Source organism: Oreochromis niloticus, linkage group LG2 (genome assembly GCF_001858045.2).
Source record: "Oreochromis niloticus isolate F11D_XX linkage group LG2, O_niloticus_UMD_NMBU, whole genome shotgun sequence".
Classification (NCBI taxonomy): Eukaryota; Metazoa; Chordata; class Actinopteri; order Cichliformes; family Cichlidae; genus Oreochromis; species Oreochromis niloticus.
Genome location: NC_031966.2, coordinates 20,358,333 through 20,377,379, shown reverse-complemented (window position 1 = coordinate 20,377,379; position 19,047 = coordinate 20,358,333). Strand labels below are relative to the sequence as shown.

The 19,047-nt window shown below is 40.5% G+C and overlaps 1 protein-coding gene across 1 annotated transcript; it reads left to right on the top strand.

Annotated features, from left to right (window-relative positions):
- The first annotated feature begins 5,181 nt into the window (after positions 1 to 5,181).
- Positions 5,182 to 17,070, top strand: ubl3b (ubiquitin-like 3b). The gene is made up of 6 exons (XM_005467493.4): positions 5,182 to 5,352; positions 5,920 to 6,030; positions 10,185 to 10,293; positions 11,400 to 11,486; positions 14,587 to 14,664; positions 15,462 to 17,070. Exons 2-6 carry the CDS (start codon positions 6,004 to 6,006, stop codon positions 15,512 to 15,514), a joined length of 354 nt encoding a protein of 117 aa, XP_005467550.1. The 5' UTR covers positions 5,182 to 5,352; positions 5,920 to 6,003; the 3' UTR covers positions 15,515 to 17,070.
- The last annotated feature ends 1,977 nt before the right edge of the window (positions 17,071 to 19,047 follow it).

The following is a 19,047-nucleotide window of genomic DNA, read 5'->3' as shown; positions in this document are numbered from 1 at the left end:
TTTTAGTGAAGTGATAATGTGATGGTTGTTTTTAAGTTTCCGCTCCGGCACAGTATCTCTGTATGTATTCTGTAAGGTATATGTTCAATTATTTGAAACAGAAAAAAAAAATGCTTGGGCCAACATAGTTTTTAGGTCTTTAACTGGATGATCCAGGCATGCTACAGGTGCATGTCTTAACCACCAGGATACCTGATGCTCCGTGTGAAGCTAATGCATACTCAGTAACCCTAGGCTCACGGCGGGTAATCCAGCTTTCCTTTACTAGATTAATGCTAGAGTTTAGTCACGAAAGTCTCCTCTCAGAGCGTTCTTCGGGTTTTCAGTGAGCTGATTCTGCATACTATTTCATGAAGGCCATAAAATTGATAAAATACTAATAAATGGGTATGTGAGTTGAGATTATTGATCCTTTTGTGTATGGATACTACTCTGGAAATGTTATGTAGTTATGATAACCTTTATTTATCCAAAAAATCCATGCAATTCATAACAATGTAGCTAAAAAAAAAAGTAGAAAAACAGCTCAATAACATAAAAAAAGAAATTAAATTTAATAGAAACACAAAATAAATGACCATAATAAGTGAAAATCTAAATAAAATACAAGAATGAGCATGTAACAAACTAAATAGAACAGAATAAGGACATACCTAGATGTAGTGGCTCTGTGGTGTATAGTGGTTAACAGATTGGGCTTACATGCAAAAGATTCCCAGTTTGAGACTGGGAGAAGATACAAACCCAGCCTCAGGGGGGTCACAAGCCAGAGTACTCCCGGTGCTGCCCGGATAAATGGGAGGGTTGTGTTAGGAGGGGTATCCAGTCTGAAATCTGTGGCACATCAAACACGTGGAGACCCCTGGGGAAATAATGGAGCTTCACAGAACTGTACAGAGGACATGTGGCATCTTTATAGAGGGAAGGGACAGAGTTGTTCTTCTTAATGCTTTGCTGTGGTCTTCACTGGGACCAGATCTCAACCCAAATAAACACAATGAGGAGATTTTTGGATCCAAATCAAAAAAATCAGGGAAGATCTTTTAAAGAATGGTGTTACATCTCTTCAGGAGACCTCCAGAGACAATTTATAGATATAGTCTGTCACCCGTCTGACTCCTCAAGCAAGGATACATAATCAAATACAGAAGCCTTTTTTTAAGAAGACTTGACTCTCAGTTGGTGTTTTCTGTGTTTTGGTCTTTGTGTGGCAGGAGCTTAATGAGCAGTGAAAAACTTGTAAATTAGGAAGTGAGAAAAGGCTTAGCTTACTCCACCATTGTTTATTAAAGGCAGGTACATTAGCCCGTCTGATCTCTCTTTGAATGGTTCGTGCTTTCACCTCCACATACCTTTTTTTTGTGGTAATCCTTTTTCATTTTGAATACTCGTGTGGCTTCCTGCTCATTGTGATGAAAAGTAACACACCCCACCGATACTGCGCTTAATCTCCATCTTTAATGTTTGTCTTTAAATCCTGCACCCTTCCTCATTAGCTGAGTCATGATTCAGAGGAGGTTGGTAAAAGGCTTCCTGTGTAAAATGCTTCAGTGGCACCAAGTGTCTGACTGCCAGGTGCAGACAAAGTTTGTCTGCCGCTCTGCTATGACTAACGCTTTGTAAATGCACATGCTGCAGGATCAACATGTGCAATCAACATGTCGATTAGCTCTGTCTGTGCGTGGCTGTGCACCCTTTAACCCCAAAAGCAGACTCGGTGTGAGCGTTTGTGGTGTTTTAATTCACTTTAAACACATTTTTGTAATTCAGTTTTTTGAAGTTAAGTCTTCAACAGGGGCTTAAAACAAAAAGGTGAATGTAGCACAGCGGCCATGAGTCTAGGAAAGGGGTCAGAAAAAGCTCCTCTATATCACTGGCTTATTTTATCCCCTCTCATTTAATTACTTGGTCCACTGCCACGCTCAGTATTGCGCAAGCCTACAATTTGATAACCTGGTTCAGCAGGAAGTTTCACAGTCTATTAAAAGCTCCAAGTGTATTTTGTATGAACACTCTTCCTCAGCTGTCAACTGGTAATTCTGCTGAAGTCCTTTTATATGAGTTCACCTGATAAGACTATATGGAGTGGCAAATAAAACGTTGGTGATAAAACCTGTGAAAGTTGAATGCCCTCAATTTCTTTCTAGGGAATTCTCATAAAACAGATAAAACATTCACTGTACCAACACTTGTTTTCTATTACTCTGTCACTGATGTTAAATTAGTGCAGCTTTGCTAAGGAAACTGTGATTGTATCTCACCACCTTGATTCATACCATTCAAGTGACCCTTAAAAACTTGCATGAGAGTGGGTCAATAAACCTCGGGACTACTTGAAATCTCTTGAATGAGAAGTGAAAAAACCTGCATACCATCATTACTCAATGATCTCCTGATGGTGGACTCGTGAACATTGACATTACTAGGTGTGATAGAGGCCTTTACTTACTGGAATCCTGGCTTCCCTTGTGACATCAAGGACTTTTAAAACCTTCAGCTACTCCTGTGTGATAGTGACAATGATGTGGATTAGTTGCGACGATCAGACCGATCAACACACCTGATTCTAAATTCACCTTTAAGTTGATTGTTCATCCTAGAGGTTTGCAAACTTGTGTCTATATTGGATCATTTCATACCAAAGCTTTCATCCCATTTGTCTAATTTCATGACTTGAAAATTCCAAAGTGTTTTGGGTCATATTTATGCATAGATATAAAAATAATTTGCTTTACTGTATTTAACCTTGTTTTTTAAATCAAAAATGATTTAAAAAAGATATAGTTCTTGATTAAGATTTGCATGTTACTGTGAGACTGTGATGACTGGGTTTCTGGGTGTTTTGTGACCACTGGAATGATGAGAGAGCAGCCAACAGATCAGCAGATAACAGAAACCACTCGGTATTCTTCCTCAAATATTAACACTGAGTCAGGTTTTATTTTGCTGCCAGACTCTGTGTGTGGCCTGTGATTGTTTGCAGTCTGCAGATAAAGTCTGGTTAGTTACAATTAAGTAATTTTGGGCAACACTATAAACAGAAGTAGTAAACCAAATAGTTTGACTTTGACTTTAGTTGTGCCATAATGTCTTATTACAGATCCGTAGTCACAGTTTTCTGGTAGCTTCTCTAAAGATGGTTAATGTTAGGATGTTAATGTCATCAATCCTGTGTGTTAATAGTTTTTTATTTTTACTTTATCAATACAAGTAGGGCAATAATGGAACAGAATGTGGATATAGACCATACAAAACAAGACAAACTGGGATAATCAGGACAGATGAGGGGATATTAGGATGTGAATGAGTGTGTTGGCTTCCACATTTAAAGCGGTCCTGAGCATTTTAACCATGGTCAAATGAGATAAGAAAAAAGTAAAACAAATAACAATAATGTCGATAATAGTGTGCAAAAATCTTGAGTCAAACCTCTTTTCTTTGATTTTGGTTCAGAGGAACCAAACTTTCCTGTAATTTGTAAAGTGATATAGAATATATTTAATGTAATGATACAACAAAGTCTGTGTGGACACAATTATTGGATCACAATTGGACTTCATTAGAAACACAGAAGCCTTCTAAAAAAAGGTCACAAACAATCTGTGCTTCCTGAGATGACTGAGGTCCTTTAACATTTGTCACATGATTCTCAAGATGTTTTATGAGCCTTTAATGGCCAGGATCATCCTCTGTGTTGTGGTATGCTGGGGCAGCAGGCTGAGGCTAGTAACTCTGTGAGTGTGGAGCCTGACACCTCTGATAGAGGTTTCAGAAAGGAGGGTGCCTTCCTAGTGGATAATCCTTCACACCCTCTTCGTCTTGAACTAGAGATACACAGGAGCACGTTCTGAAAAAAACTCATTCAACGATGACCCAGAAATTTTGGGATAGTGATCTCAGTTTTCATAATCATATTAATCAGGTCCAAGAATTGCTTTCTACTACTTAAAAAATGTAGAGGTACAAAAATTCTTATTTCAAAATAAATCTGCGAAATTGTCCCATGTACTGAAATGCTCTATTTGAAGGATTATCCAAATCTTCAGTAGGACGACTTCACCTTGTCTAGAATGCAGCAGTAACATGAACATTGCTTCAGTACTGAAGTCACTTCCTTGACTCCCAATTCAAAACAATATTACCTTTAAAATCATTCATTTGTTTCATAAAGCACTCAGTTCCCGCCCTCAGTATCTTTACTCCAACCAGATTCTTCAGGTGATCAGGTGCAGATTTTTTAACTGGTCTCAGAATCAGGCGTGCATGTGTGTTTGTTAACTTCTGTTTTTGTTGTTGTTTTTATTGCCATAAGACACAGTAGACCTGCATAGTTTCTTCTGTTTTTATCTTTTTTGTTAATCACATTGAGTTTGCATGTAATGGAATAAAACTGACACTAACAGAATGGCACATAAAATCACTCCTACTTGTGGACATCAAACTTTATAACTCCTTGTGATATGCAGATTTATAATACCGTGTCTATGCTCTATATGGTATCGTTTGAACTTTGGAATATAGAGTTTTAATTTAACATTTCACTTTAATCTTGGTTTGAATTTGTTTTACATATTGTTATACAAAGCACCACTGAACAACACAGGAAATCATTCCTGTCCATGGCCATCTCCCTGAACAACTCCTCCATCTAATACACTGTAAACACTGCAATAGTTACACCCTTTTGCACATGCTCTACAGTCAAATAACAAATGACAAAGTTCAAAGGTTAGAGTTCAATGTCATATATATTTCTCTGTAATATTCTTGACTGTAATATTCTTAATATTTATAGTTGAATGATTTGTATATATTAGTGCTATTTCTTCAATTTGTAAACTTCGTACTATATTTTATTATTTAATTAGTTTAGTCCTTTACTGTTACTGTCCTGGAACAACTGTAACCCACATAATTTCCTTAGGGATTATTAAAGTATTCTGATTTTCGTCTTTCATATTTATATCTGAAGTCTGAAATAAAACAAATTCACCCCAGGATTGAAAAAGTCTTCTTCTTTTTATTATTATTATTATTTATTATTATTATTATTATTATTATTATTAGTAGTAGTAGTAGTAGTAGTAGTAGTAGTAGTATTATGACTACTACTACTATTTCTCATATCTGTTTTATTTTCTCATACTTGGACTCGGACTCCCAGAAGCCTTTGTGGTCCTTCTGTGTTTACTACCAGCTGACATCCGGCGTCTTCCCGTCCATTAGCCTCCGATACCCAGAGTCAACCATAACGCCATCTATCTACACTCGATCATTTCCCCATGGAAAACGTTTCCCGCTGACTTGTCGACTCAACTGAATGCAAAATTTCATCGTATTCATCAGATGCAGGTGAGGGCGACGGCAAAGAAACCGTCCTTACGCTGTTAGCCTGCAGTTAGCCACCGACAGGAAGATCGGGCTAACACAACAGCTAATGCTAACGTTAACAGCGGCAGCTTGTTCAGCTCACAGGGCTCTGTTTCGACACTTAATCTGGGTGAAACTCTGAGGTGATCGGTGTCTCCGGGCGAGACACACCCCCACCTAATGCACCGCTTCAGCTTCCAGTAAATTTATGAGCCGTAATGCCTGAATGGGATGTAGCGTAACGTAAGGCTAACTGTTGGACTAATCTTTAAAGCTCGTCCTAGCTTGACACGCCAAGATTACTAATTTTGGTTAGTTAAATCACGGTGTTGAAACACAGTTGCTCGGTGCTGTTGCAGTCCAGGCAACTAATCGATCATGTGCAGTTTCGACCGATAGTGTTGTCATGTTAGCTGCAGCGTTAGCCTCCTTCTAGCTTGGTGGGTAACAGTTTGTGAGCGATGCAGTCTTGTGGTGCCAGGTTTTTTTTGTTTGTTTGTTTTGGTGTTTTTGTGGAAGTCAGCCTGACAGTGTTGGTGTTTGTATCAGGGCTCTGGCCCCGTCTCCAGCTGCTGAAGCACACCTGTCCTGTCCTCTCTGCTCCCCGTCCACGGCCTTCCTCCTCGCTGAGCCATGACCACTCAGAGGGATCTTGATATGGTGAGTGAGGCTCTGTCACCTTTCAAAACACACAACTGAGGCGATGCTCTCTGAGTACTCAAAACATCCTTTAACATTAATACGTTTGATTATCTCTGTGACTGTTGTAGGTGTTTGTATGGGGGTGGGGGTTGTTTGTGGATTAGCCAACGTGCACAAACACTTAGCTGGATAGTGACTGCTGTTCCTGTGAACACCATCTGTCTAATCTGAGTTAAAACGTTGGCCTACTTTCCTTTCAAGGTTTAGATGCCAATTGATTGCACCCTCTTATTACATCCTGCCCCCACTCAATCCAACCCAACCACAGGAATGGACACAATAGTACAAGTTTTTGTTAGCTTTCTGTTTACTTATTAGTACTATTTTACCAAGATGGCAATTATTTGCGTTTTGGGGTATTAAACTGCAGTTTGTCTGTAATTTTTATGTAATTAAAAGTTCTGCTGTGAATAAGAGCAGCGACAGTATCAGAAATGAGAAGAAATAAAAAGTCAAAAGATGCGACATTTATCGATCAGACTGGCTGATGTTTGTCTGTAGTTTTAGATCAGTTTGTTTTATTTATGACACAAAAATTAAATAAATGTGCCCGGTTCAAATAGGATTAACAAAGAACAAAGAAGTAGCACCATGTAACCTAACCTTTAGAAACAAAGGTAGCGACTTCTAAAACCAAAAGTTATGAAACAGCTCTTTCTTTCTGTTATCAACTGCTCACCAAAACATAAAACATAGATATCTGGAGCTTGTCATATTAAGGGCAATGCTAAAGAAAGTGTAACTCTCTCTCACCTATCACCATCTGCCAGCTTCATGGCCAACAGGAAGAAGTCCTGTTTACTTTTGTACAATCAAAGACTTTAAACCAGTTCAGGTAGTTTTATAAAGCATTAATCCTTCTTTCTCTTTTTGGCAATTTTTTGTTTTTTAATTCAAATGTTATTACTGGCCCACATTTTTACAATTGCTGTCTCCATACTGAGTTCCTAGTGTGAAAATGTGCAGCTTTGATCACACGTGTGTGCATATTTCAGGATTTGGATTGTTGGTGAGGCAAAACATAACGTTTTAAGTACAATTATTCAACTTTTTGTGTTGTTCTATGTTATTTTAGTGTTATTTGTGCCATTTAATTTTATGATATTTCTGAAGCGTACGCTTTATTGAATAAGAAGAGTGTTAAACTGCAAATATTAGAATAGGGGTGCCAGACATAAGACCCTTAGGCCAGAACTGGCCCAGCAAAGACTCCAATCTCACTGGACATCTTAAGAAAATGTGAAAGCATGCTTAGATTTTGAATTTTTAACTGTGTTTTCACAAGTTTTCAGCTTTTCCTATTGATCCATTTATACTACACCAAAGCACAAGGATATTCTAAAATTGTAATTACAGGACAATCCAGAACCTTTTCTGTAACTTAGTGGTACTTTTGCCCACTTCACATCAAAGTGGGATGTATGTGGCACATGATGTAAAATGAGTTTGACATCCCTGTATTAAAGGAACCCATGCTTACTTTTTAAAAAAGAATAAATGTTGTCAGATTTGTTTTATGTAGGACACCAACATGAGGTAAAACCCACAGGAGTCCAGAGTGGGATTTAATAGATCATCTCTCTTGGCAGCTATCCTGAAGCTCGTGGCCGACTATGTTTTTAGGAAACTTGACCGGCATGAAGAACAGATAAGCCTCTGCTATTACCTTTAACCCTTAAAAAGTAATCATAACGCCACTTGGAAGACTTCCTTTCGATTGGTGAACCTCAATGACTTTGTGATGCAGGATGTTGCCATGGATGGCCCGGCAGATTTGACTTTGTTTTTGTTTTGTTCAGGATGAAAGGGAAGGGGGACAAAGCTTGTTAATGATGACATGGGTACGCAATCCCACATTGAGGTTATTCAGTTCACAGGGGGATGGGTGAGCAGAGGACCACCGAGAGGAAAGGGGGGTGGGAGGGTGTATTTGTAAACAGATCAGAGAGCAGGGTTGTCCCTTCCTGACGTTACACCTCGTGATTAAGTCTCTTTGTTCTCTCCTCTGTGATTTGTGAACCAAAGAAAGTTCATGTTTCGCGTTTTTTTTAAGAAGGGCAAACGTAGGGGGAACGTTCCCCCATCTGTCATCTCTGAATCTAGAGTAGAGATGTCCCAGCAAAGAGATTTAGTATTGTTCTTTTTGTATGTTTTTGTGGAATGATTGATTAGAGATGAGAGCTCAATAAGGTCCAGCGACGGAGGTCCAAAATTGCCTGAAGATAATTATTCAGTTAAGGGTGATGTTTTTAATCCTGACCACGAGCTGACCTTCATGTAGTCTAATGTTGGTGGAAAAATTTGAATAAAATATTCATTTTTTTTAAATTCTTTTTAAAATTTAAAATAGTGTGTGAGGAGCTTAAAATCACTAGGGCAACACATGCAGCAGCAACACTTCTGGAAGTCAGCAGAAATGAAGCATTATGGTGGAAAATGAAACCATATTTTATAAAAATGCCTTAAATGGCCTAACTGTGGGTACAGATACAATGGAATTTTTGTAGTTGTTAAACAGCCGTAAAGAATAGAATGAAATAGAATAGAATTGCCCTTTTATTGTCGCGAAACTCTGTTCTAATAAAATATAAATGGTAAACCAGAATTACTCCACTATTCATAGTAATCATAGTTTTCTCTTGGTTAAAACTTTTTACACCTTTATCACGTGGGATGCCACACATGTTAAAGCACTTGCTGATCACAGTCTGCTTCGTAGAAGCTCTGCACTGTCTTGCTTTAATCTTCAATATTAGTTTTGCTTTACTATTTTCCATAAGAGTACATCCAACCATGTTTTCTACCATTTATCCCCGTCTAGGTCGTGATAGTTTGTTCTGCACTTTCCCAAACCAGAAACTAGAGCATCAAACAGTACAAATAAGACTTCTAGTTCATCTATTTTCTATTCAGACTGTATGATTACTGTGTATCTCTTAGTCTGGTAACCACAATAATGGCGAATACTCTTTGAAAGGTGTGATAGGAATAGGTGCAGGATCTACATTCATGAGCGCAGTCTTGTGAGAATTCTCAAGAAAAGTCCGTTAACATGATTATTTATTACATTAAACAATTTCTTTCGATTGCAAAACTAATGAATAAATGACAAAGGGGTTTCTGTGCGTGAGGGTGCAGCTAGCCCCTGACTACTGGGTGATTTTTTTTTTTTTTGACTATAAAGCCAGCGAGTTTCAGTTTTTATGGAGGAGCAAGTACGCTTGGTCAAAGTCCTGGTAATTTATTTTTTAATTGCATATGCAGGAAAAAAACTTGAGGTAACTGTTAGTGAAAAAGATTTTATGACACATTGTTATGACCTTTAGTTGTGACATTTACTCTGTTACATTCATTTTCAAGCCTACTACTTATTTTCAGATACAGATTTTAAATCTAAATTAACTGATAGTTTATGTGATACTCTTATATTTTAAGTTGGCGCCAATTAAAGTAATTAAATTAGCTTTTTTTGGTGTCTTATTAATAGTCTGATCTTCTGGTTCCAGTAGGGATAAAATGTTAGACACTGCTTAAAGGCGTGTTGCCCATGAAGTGTCCCCTTTTATTTGTTTTTTAACAGATATCTTTGTGTAGATGCCCAGAGGATTTAAAAAAAAAAAAAAAGAAGAAGAAGAAGGAACCCCCTCTGTTAAGAGCCCTTCCCACACACACTTGCACGAGTCGCCCTTGGGGCTACGCACTGGCCATGTAAATTTAATAACATGGCCCAGAGCTGTCTGGGACACCTGGGGTTATCGCATTAGGCCGACAGCCCGGAGAGGAGCAGCAGGACCCTGGAACTAAAGGCCCAGTGTTCTCCCCCCTCTGCCCCACCCTTATCTGGTGTTATCTCCAGCAACAGAGGCTCACTTCACCGTAAGCCCTCGATGAATGAAGTCTCCCAGTCAGAGGGTGGAGATCTGGTGTGGCTAAATCTAATTAGACTGGAATGCCCGTCTGTTCGCACCCTTCAGAAGGTCACCTCATGTCTGAGGAGGTTAGAGGAAGTGAAGGGATTTCGCCACGACTAATTGAGAAGAATTTTAATGGAAGTTTGGCTGGGATGACATTTCTATGGACCCATATTTGAATGCTTTTGTTTGTCACTTTAGGTACACCTCCGCCTTATCCTGGTCAGTGGCAAAACACAGGACTTCACCTTCTCCCCAAATGACTCGGCCACGGACATCGCCAAGCACGTATTTGACAACTGGCCTGCAGGTACGTTTTAAAGGGTTCAGTCTCCTGTTCTTCACTTTTAATATATTTCACACTTTGAACCTCAAAGTCAGACTGATTCAGTCTCATACAGTTTGCCAGTTTCTGCAAATATTTAACAGATGTGGAATCAAAACCTGATATAATCTCTGTTTAAAAATATGCAAGTATTAACGCTCGCTGATTTAAACAAACTGACAAGTCCAAAGCAGACAGGTGAGTTTGTAACAGTGTGAGGTGGGCAGTAAAAACTCTGCTTTTACTGCCTCATCCAGGGGGACAGATTTGCTGTGCACAACCATGTGAGTGTCAGAAAATGACAAGCATGCTCCTGGGTTTGCTCATCATGTGACGCGCAGCCTTTGGACTTAGAAACTGCAGACTCTTCAAATGAAAACTCCTCGGCTGTAGCCAGAGAGCCAGCTCCAAGTTACAGCCTCTCGAGACTTCATGAATTCATTCATGAATGAAAGCAGCACTGAACTGCCAGAAACTGCAGTTTCAACTCAAGAGCCACTTGAGTCAATCCCCACAGACACCCATGTTTACAGCCTGGTAAGACAGCGATATTGAACTCAGTGGAGAGTTTAGCCCTTCATAATAACTCTGAGAGTTATTGTGGATACTGGAGTTGGGGACAAGGCTGCAGTACAAGTGGTCAGGACAGGCAGCCATGCTGAAAGTCAGCTGGACCTGCCCAAGGAGATTATTGTGAGGTTTTTGAACTTTTTTTATTACCCTAATTTTTGGATCACACCTCGTGTTATGGTGTTGGATGGGGGAATTAACATTGGAGCCAGGGCAATAAACTCGCCAGGCCAGTACATTAGCTAGTATTAGCTCATTGATGGACTGGGTACCAGTGTGCATGCCAGCTGATTAAAATACAAGAAACTGGCAGTTTGAGTTCATTTGGAGACAGAATCCAGAACTTAGTTAAAGGTTTAAATTGCAAACTGTGGGCTTTGCATATATCACAGTCACAACTTTAGAAATATGCTCAGCAATCTGTATCATGGCTCTTGTGTTTAGTGTTTCCAGGACAAAAAATATACCGCTGGCTGCATCAGTTGGGAAAGTGATACATCTCTTCTTTCTCTCCTTGGCAGGGTGGGAGGAAGAGCGGGTGAGCAGTCCCAGTATACTCCGCCTCATTTTCCAGGGACGCTTCCTTCATGGCAACGTCACCCTGGGAGGTAAGACCATTGCTGACCAGAGAAGGCATCAGAGAGAAGCAGAATGGCATCTTTATGCTTTTATCTTACTGAAAACACTTTTGTTAACTTACTAATGCCAAAAAAGGCACGCAGGCATATCTAGCAGCAGTACACAAAGCTCTTAATCTAACGATTTACAGTCATGAACTTCTGCCAGTGTCCTCAGATTCTCAGGCAGCATCCTTCCTCCTTTGCTGTTGTTTGGATTATTTCAATGTACCCAAAACATGAACTGAAGCAGACAGTATTTCCTGATTGAGAGCCAGTCTCGGTGCTTCTAATCTCTCGCACTGGCTGGACATTTCCCTTTAATCAGAGCGATGTGACGCAAGGATGTGTGTCTCTCTGTTTCGTGTAGAAATAAATGGGAAGTGAAATCCAAAACAGCCTTTATCTTCTGAGACTCATCTGAGAATTATTTGCTGGTATGAGTTTTTATTCATGCAGTATGCAGAGGTTTCAGTAGGTACCATTTAGATTTTATGAACAAAATATATTTTATTTATCCCATAACTTGTAAACTTCATGTGTTACATAAGCTAAAAGACTGAACACAACCTGTGATAGCTCAATTTAAAAAAAACAGAGCGAAATGGCTCAATAAGAAATCACATAAAACAAATGCAGGTATTGTGGTATGAGGCGGTGAAGATTTCCTGTGTCTGTCCTTGTGAAATGCATCTTAAAGTGCCCCGCTGCCTTCCAGTAAGTGATGCAGAGGATGGTCCATGATGGATAACAGTTCTTTAACCTCCTCTCCAGCACAGCCTCAGTCATTTGGATGCTGGGTTTGCAGGCTTGCTCCAGTGGAGCGAGTGATGCCAATACTGAAACTGCTTATCAACAATAATGGGGTAATATGACCTGATTTGTTTTATGCATGTCCGAAAACGCCATACCGGAAACGTGAGCTTTGTCCACACATGCGAAATGGGCTTCTTCCTGTTCCTTTCACAATAAAAGTCCTTGACATAGTCACTGCTCGGCTGTTGTACATAAAATGGCTTAAAAAAGCACAACAGATTATGGGATTAGAGTCAAAAAAAAAATTTTCTTTCATTTCAGTACTTATGGGTTTTTTGTTTTTGTTTGTGTTTTTAAATAAAACTTTTTTGTTTCTTGTTTTAAGAATGTATAATATAAGACAATGAAAATCTCCATGTCAGAAACTCTTTTTAAGAAGCCAGTCTATGAAGCTGATTCTGAGATCCATGAAGAAAATGTTGGTTTAGTTGTATAAAGTAATTATACAGCATTAAGCGTGGCTTTAATTCAAGCTATACTTTATAAAACACACAAAGTTACTGCAATAGAAGAAATCAAGTCGGTCAGATAAAAGAAGACCTCTCTGTAAAAAGATACAAACATATAAAGCTTACATTTCTATATAACGCCAATATTCATAATATTCAGATGTCAGGTTCTGTATATTGTGTCACTGCCTTCAACAGCCCATCAACTTCTTTCTTCTTGTGATTTGTTGTGGAGTCTTCTGATGGTGGCTGCAGTTCCTCTTTCTGCGTTTCTGTTCAGAAATTTAATCAAACAGTACTAGGAAATCTGCCTTTTACTCTGTAACCGTGACAGGAAGTGCACATATTTTTGCTCACGTGTAGAACAAATTGTTTGCCAGTATGAATCAGGGTAGTGATGATGTACCTCCGGCCGCAGATTGCCTACATTTAAAAGGCTATCCGCTGAAGAATGTGTGGCTGCTCATTGTCTTAGCACTCATTAGGAACATTTAAAGAAGTCCTGAGTTTATAAGTCAGATTAAACCATCTAGAATGTGACCTTGGTTTGAGATAGAGAATCCCATCAGCATTGTACATGGGAAGCTGCACTGAAGAAGCTTAAGCTACTCCTTAATTCTGAAGTATGTGGTGTTCTCCACCTCTACCTGAGGCCTGTCACCCTCATCACTCTTGTGGAGACTTAGAAACACATTTGGGCTTGACTTTAAAAGCAGACGTTGATTTTTTTTTTTTTTTTTTTTTTTTTTTTTTTAAACGGTTGTCTTTCTCTTCCAGTTGTAAAACTAGTGTGCATACAACCTTCAATTGATGGAGTCCTTGATGGAGGCTGCTTGGTGTTGCTAGGTGAAATCTGTTGCAAAGAGATATACATGCCTGTCATTTGCATGGAAGACACCAGCTGACTGCAAACACTCACCAACTACACTCTGAGTGGTATTTAAACTGTAAATGTTTGAAGGAAAGTGCTCTCAGTCTCCAGCTTTTGTTGAACTTTTCCATCTGAGTAATCTTTGTCTCTGGTTTGCATCACATTTTTAAACAGTTTTACTAGTGGTCAAATAGTGTCTTCCATGCAACCTGTTGGCAACCTTCTAGCAACCAAATAAATCACATGGAGTTTTTTGGTGCACACTGCATCCCACTTTGCAGCTGATTTCATTGAGTAACACCAGCAGCCTCCAAGAACCACTCACTAACTGCTCAGCACCTTTGATCTGTTGTCCTGTGTGACTGAGGAGCTTTAAACTCTATATATCACAGTGCACTGCGATTCGTCACTAGTGTCACATCTGGTGCTCATCTCTGTTCTGCAATCAAGAAAAAAATGGCTGGTTGTGCATGTTTTCTTGTTCTCAGGTCTCTTGTAAAAGATTTTAATCTCAGTGAGGTGAGACTGTCTGATTAAATATGTATAAGAGGAAACGGAGAGGAGGTTTCTGGTGCAGCTTCACCGACTTCCAAATTGCAGAGAGTATGAAGAAATGAAAGTGACAGCAGCACTTTTAGTATATAGAACAGTTTTTGTATGTGACCATCTCATTTCAGCTTCAACCAAATAGCAAACCTGATGCCAGGTAGACTTATTAATATGTGTAAGGAAAGTTTTTACAATTAAAGATATCCTAGTGGCACATATAAATATTCATGATCCAGCTTGGTTAGTTGAAGGTTACGATGTCTGAAAATAAAGTAATTCCTATACGAGACAAATGTAGATACTGACAAGGTCATAATTCATAGCATTTGTATTCAGCTGTTGTTGCTGCTACCGTTCTATTACATGGTACAAGGATGAATCCTGACGTGTTTTTCTGTGTTTTCAGCTCTAAAGCTGCCGCCGGGCCGAACAACTGTCATGCACTTGGTTGCCAGGGAGACTCTTCCAGAGCCCAACTCTCATGGTGAGGAACTTTCATCTGCTCCTTGTTTTTGTTTTTTCTCGAAGTACCAAACTATTAAAAAAAATGTTAAACTGTCACTGGCTCTAATATACCATCATGCATAAACCATCATGTTTCTTCAGTACTTTGATGTAAAAGTTCTCAGTAATCCATCCCGTCACTACCAGCAGCCAAACTCATGACAGGCGTGCGGATGCCAGCGTGTAAAGAAAGAAGATGAATGCTGCTAAAACGACTAACTTTAGTCACACTCGGCTAGCTGAGGCTAACTGTTGAGGTTTTTGCCAGCCAGTTATGGAATACACGGTTTTCCTTAGCAACAGGTGGTTGCCAGTAACTCGTCTGTAGGCCTGCATGACTGGGAATTCAGCAAACATTTTCCTAACAATTGCAGCCAACCAACAGCAACCGGATGGAGAATATTCATTTTTCCCTCAAAACCTGTGGTTATCAGATGGTTGCTGACCAGTCTCTAGGCCTGTGTGACTTGGGTCTAATTCGCTTGATGCTACGTTGTCACTGGGATTATAGCTACGGACATTTTTTACACTGTGGACAGCGCAGTGTCCCACACATTTCAGCAGCTTTTTGTATGTTTAGATTGTTGAAGAATGCGTAAACAGTTTTGAAAAGCTTTTAATAATGATCAGATGATCCCACGCGAACAAACTCTTTGCAGCTGTCGGGAGGAAGAACCCCCTTCTAACAGGAAGCAGATCCCAGTGAGGTCTGTCTCTGGATGTTTTTGTGGGTTTTTTTTTGTCTCACCTCATGTTTCTGCTCTCTTGTCTTTGTAGGTCAAAGGAACAGAGAAAAAACAACAGAGAGCAACTGCTGCCTCCTCTTGTAAAGCTACAGTAACGACCCCTTCCCTTCCTTTAATTACACACACACATGCACACACATATATAAAATACACACACACACACACACACACATTCAAACAAGCATACACTCCCTCTCCACTCTCTCCTGCCTGTCGTCCCGTCAGCTGCGGATCTGGAATAAAATGCAGGAAGTCCGTTTGGCCCCCTCTCTCTCTGTCTCTCTCTCTCACACTTTGGTTGAACTGTCCAATCTGAGGCTTTTTTGTGCCAATAATGTTCACTTTTCTGCCCCCAAACATCTACTGTTGTTACTACTTTTTCTTTGAACATCATGACATTGAACAACATCGCAGATCCCTTCACTGCTGGAGACATTTTAAAGAGCTGTCATGTAGTGAAAAAACAAAGCAAACAACAACAACAAAAAAAACAACCCAGGAACTCGCCTCTCTTCATGGACACAGAAGTGCTATAAAGGATGTGTGGGCTTTAACCCTTCCCTACTAGTCACTTGGATGTTTTCCCCAGGTCTTACTGAATGGTGTTAACCCTCTCGTTGCACTTAAACCAGTTTAATTCTAAAGTGTTTGCTGTGTTTCATCTCCTCCTCCCTCGTGGCTTTTTGTTTTGGTCAGATGAACAGACCTTAACCCCCCCCCCCCCCCCCCCCCCCCCAAACCCAGGTGGTAGAAAACGTGCCATCCCTCCTCACAGACTGTTTCTGCCTCTCAGTAACTGACGGTCAGCAGGCCGTCGCCTGCGTCTGTTCATGGACCAATCGAGGAAGTACTTTTATCTGGAAGAGTAAAAACACCTGAGGTTCCCCGGGAAACGGGAACAGACTCCCCGGTGAGGCTTGAATAAATGCGGTCAGAGGATTTCAGCGGATCACGTGCGCGCCATCGGGTGTCGGGTTCGTTCCTCGAGACTTTAATGACTAGGCTGTCGATGCTCCCTGGTGATGGGAGCCGGCACGGCGGGCCAGTTGAACGCAGACAGAAGATGCGAGCGGGGAGCGGGTGTCGGTGTGACACCCGCCCCCCTCTACCGGACACTGAAAACGAGGCTGAGTTTCTCCCGTTGGATGACTAGAGAGAAAAAAAAAGGAAAGTTTTGGTGGTGTTTCGCCTCCTTTTTTCATTTGGATGCTGTCGTTTCTTCTCGTTTGCCTTTTATTGTGGAATTCAGTAATATCATTAATATTGAAATTTAAATATATCAATTTTTATCTTGTGTATACGTATTTGTTGAATTTTTGTGCGGGTGAGTTTGTGTGCGAGTGTGTCTGAGGGTGTGTGATTGCGTGGCATACTGTGGACTAATTTGGAGGGTGGGGGGGCAAGTGGTCTTAAAAAAAAAAGAAGTTGGTGCACTGGGAGTGTTGATGGGCTGTGGTTTCTTCAGAAACAGTTGGAAACCTTTTGATTCCTTCCATCGAGTGTCTTTTGGTTTTATGTTTTTGTCAATCAATGTCACTGCTATGAAGATTAGCTCAGTATGAATAAATGTACAAACTAAAATGCAATGTGGTCTACATAAAAGCTTGTATTATAAATTAATAAATCTTTACATAAGGCAACTTCTTCTGCATATTTGACTGTTTACTTTCTTTTTAGTAGCTTTGCATGACTAATGTTTCTAAAGGCCCTTATTGATCTTATACCACACCTTGATGGTTCAGCTCATGCTCTGAAACATTTTAGCTCCTCCTCCTTTAAGACAGTATTGGCTGTGGTGGCTGTAGCTCAGGTGGCAGAGCAGGTCAGCCACTAATCAGAAGGTCAGTGGTTCGATCCCAGGCTGCCTCCTGGCTGCATGCCAAATATCCTTGGGCAAGATACTAACCCCATGTTTGCCTACTGGTGGTGGTCAGAGGGCCCGGTGGCGCCAGTGTCCGGCAGCCTCGCCTCTGTCAGTGCGCCCCAGGGCAGCTGTGGCTACAATGTAGCTTGCCATTGCCAGTGTGTGAATGTTGATCAATGGTCATGAGAATTTGCATAATTATGATTAAGGAACTGACCTCCCAGCCCATTGTTCCTTCAGTGGGCTGGTTTCAGTCATTATGCAAATGTACTGTTTATAAGATTGGGGAAACCTGCAGTAAGCTGAGACTGAAGAAGTCACTTGGATAAGTGACGAAACGTTTCTCCCACGAAACGCTACGCCCAGATGAACAGAATCAACTTTTGGAGTCTTATGCAAACTCTGTCATTTTGTTCTATGACAGAAACCACTCAATTCAGGAAAGAGCTTCACAGATTAGTCCCAGTCTGTTTTCAAGGGGTAAGAGTTAAAGATTTGAACCCGCAGGGATAACTTGTTTGTACTCTTACCTCATTACTTTAAATTCCGGTCATATCAAATAAGAACGTGGCACCATTGTAAGAGCAAATGTATATGACTAAAAATAAGGAAAAAGATATTAGAGTTGCCTTAAAATATTAACCATAGTTTTCAATGTAATATGATCAACTGTCATACTCTGAATAAAGAATTTTAAGGAGGCAGGGTCATCCCTTGGTTGGAATGATCGGTGATTGATTAGATAATTTATGTAATCACTGAGAACCTTTTTTCTTCACATAAAAGTTGGCATCTAGGTCCCCCCCCCCCCCCCCACCCCGATCTGTGCTGTAACCTTTTTGTGTTTTTTGTTTTTTTAACTGCACCAAGTGAAGTAAGGGATATTTTTCTATTATTGGGGTCAAATTAACCTTGAAAGAATAGTCTACACAAACGTTTCTGTTTGGTGCTTTAATGAGAAGAAGGCCGATGGACAAACTTCTAAAAATTTACTTGGTAGTATTGTTGCAGTTTAACGTTTTGACCTGTAGGTGGCATTGTCCCTCTTTTTGCCTAATGAGTGAAGGCTGTTAGAGGCTGCTGGTGGAGGGTTTAAAAGTACAAAGCGGTGAAGAGTGTTTCCACGGATGGTTTTTGAGACTGCTTGAAGTTTAAATGAAGTCGTTTGAGGGTTAAGTCTGACAGAACCAAGTGAAAGGAAACAGCTTGCGACCCACATGCTGTCATCTCCATCAGCTCCAGTGACTGCTGTGTTGTTACATTGGGGTCATGACTTTATGTTGAGCTGATTTCTCCTTGTCTGCCTCAAAAATCCGCTCCTGACGTGTCGCTGCAAGACATCCAGGTTTCCAGTTGACACTGGCAGCGTAACGTAGGAAAAGTGCAGTCCACCCACATCCCCCTGAACATACTGCACTTTTAAACCTGCTGCTGTGCTGAAGCCTTTTTTCTTTCTGTGTCCCCTCACCTTTTCCCTGTGACCTCAGTAGTTTTGGGAGTTTTGACAGAATTCAGTGGAGAGAAGAGCCTGAACAGGAGCTGACCGCAGAGGAGTCCAGGGAGGCAATCTGCTGAAATCTCGGCTACTTAGGACCACCACATTCACAGCTGCTTCTGCAGGATGAATTGCTTTCTGTGGTCAACATGACTCAAAGCACGCATGCAGCCAGTTTCTTGAGTGTGCTGCGGTGGGCTGCCCTCAAACCACCGTTCGCTCCTGGCATGTTGTCCCTCTGAGGGCGGTCTGCACTCC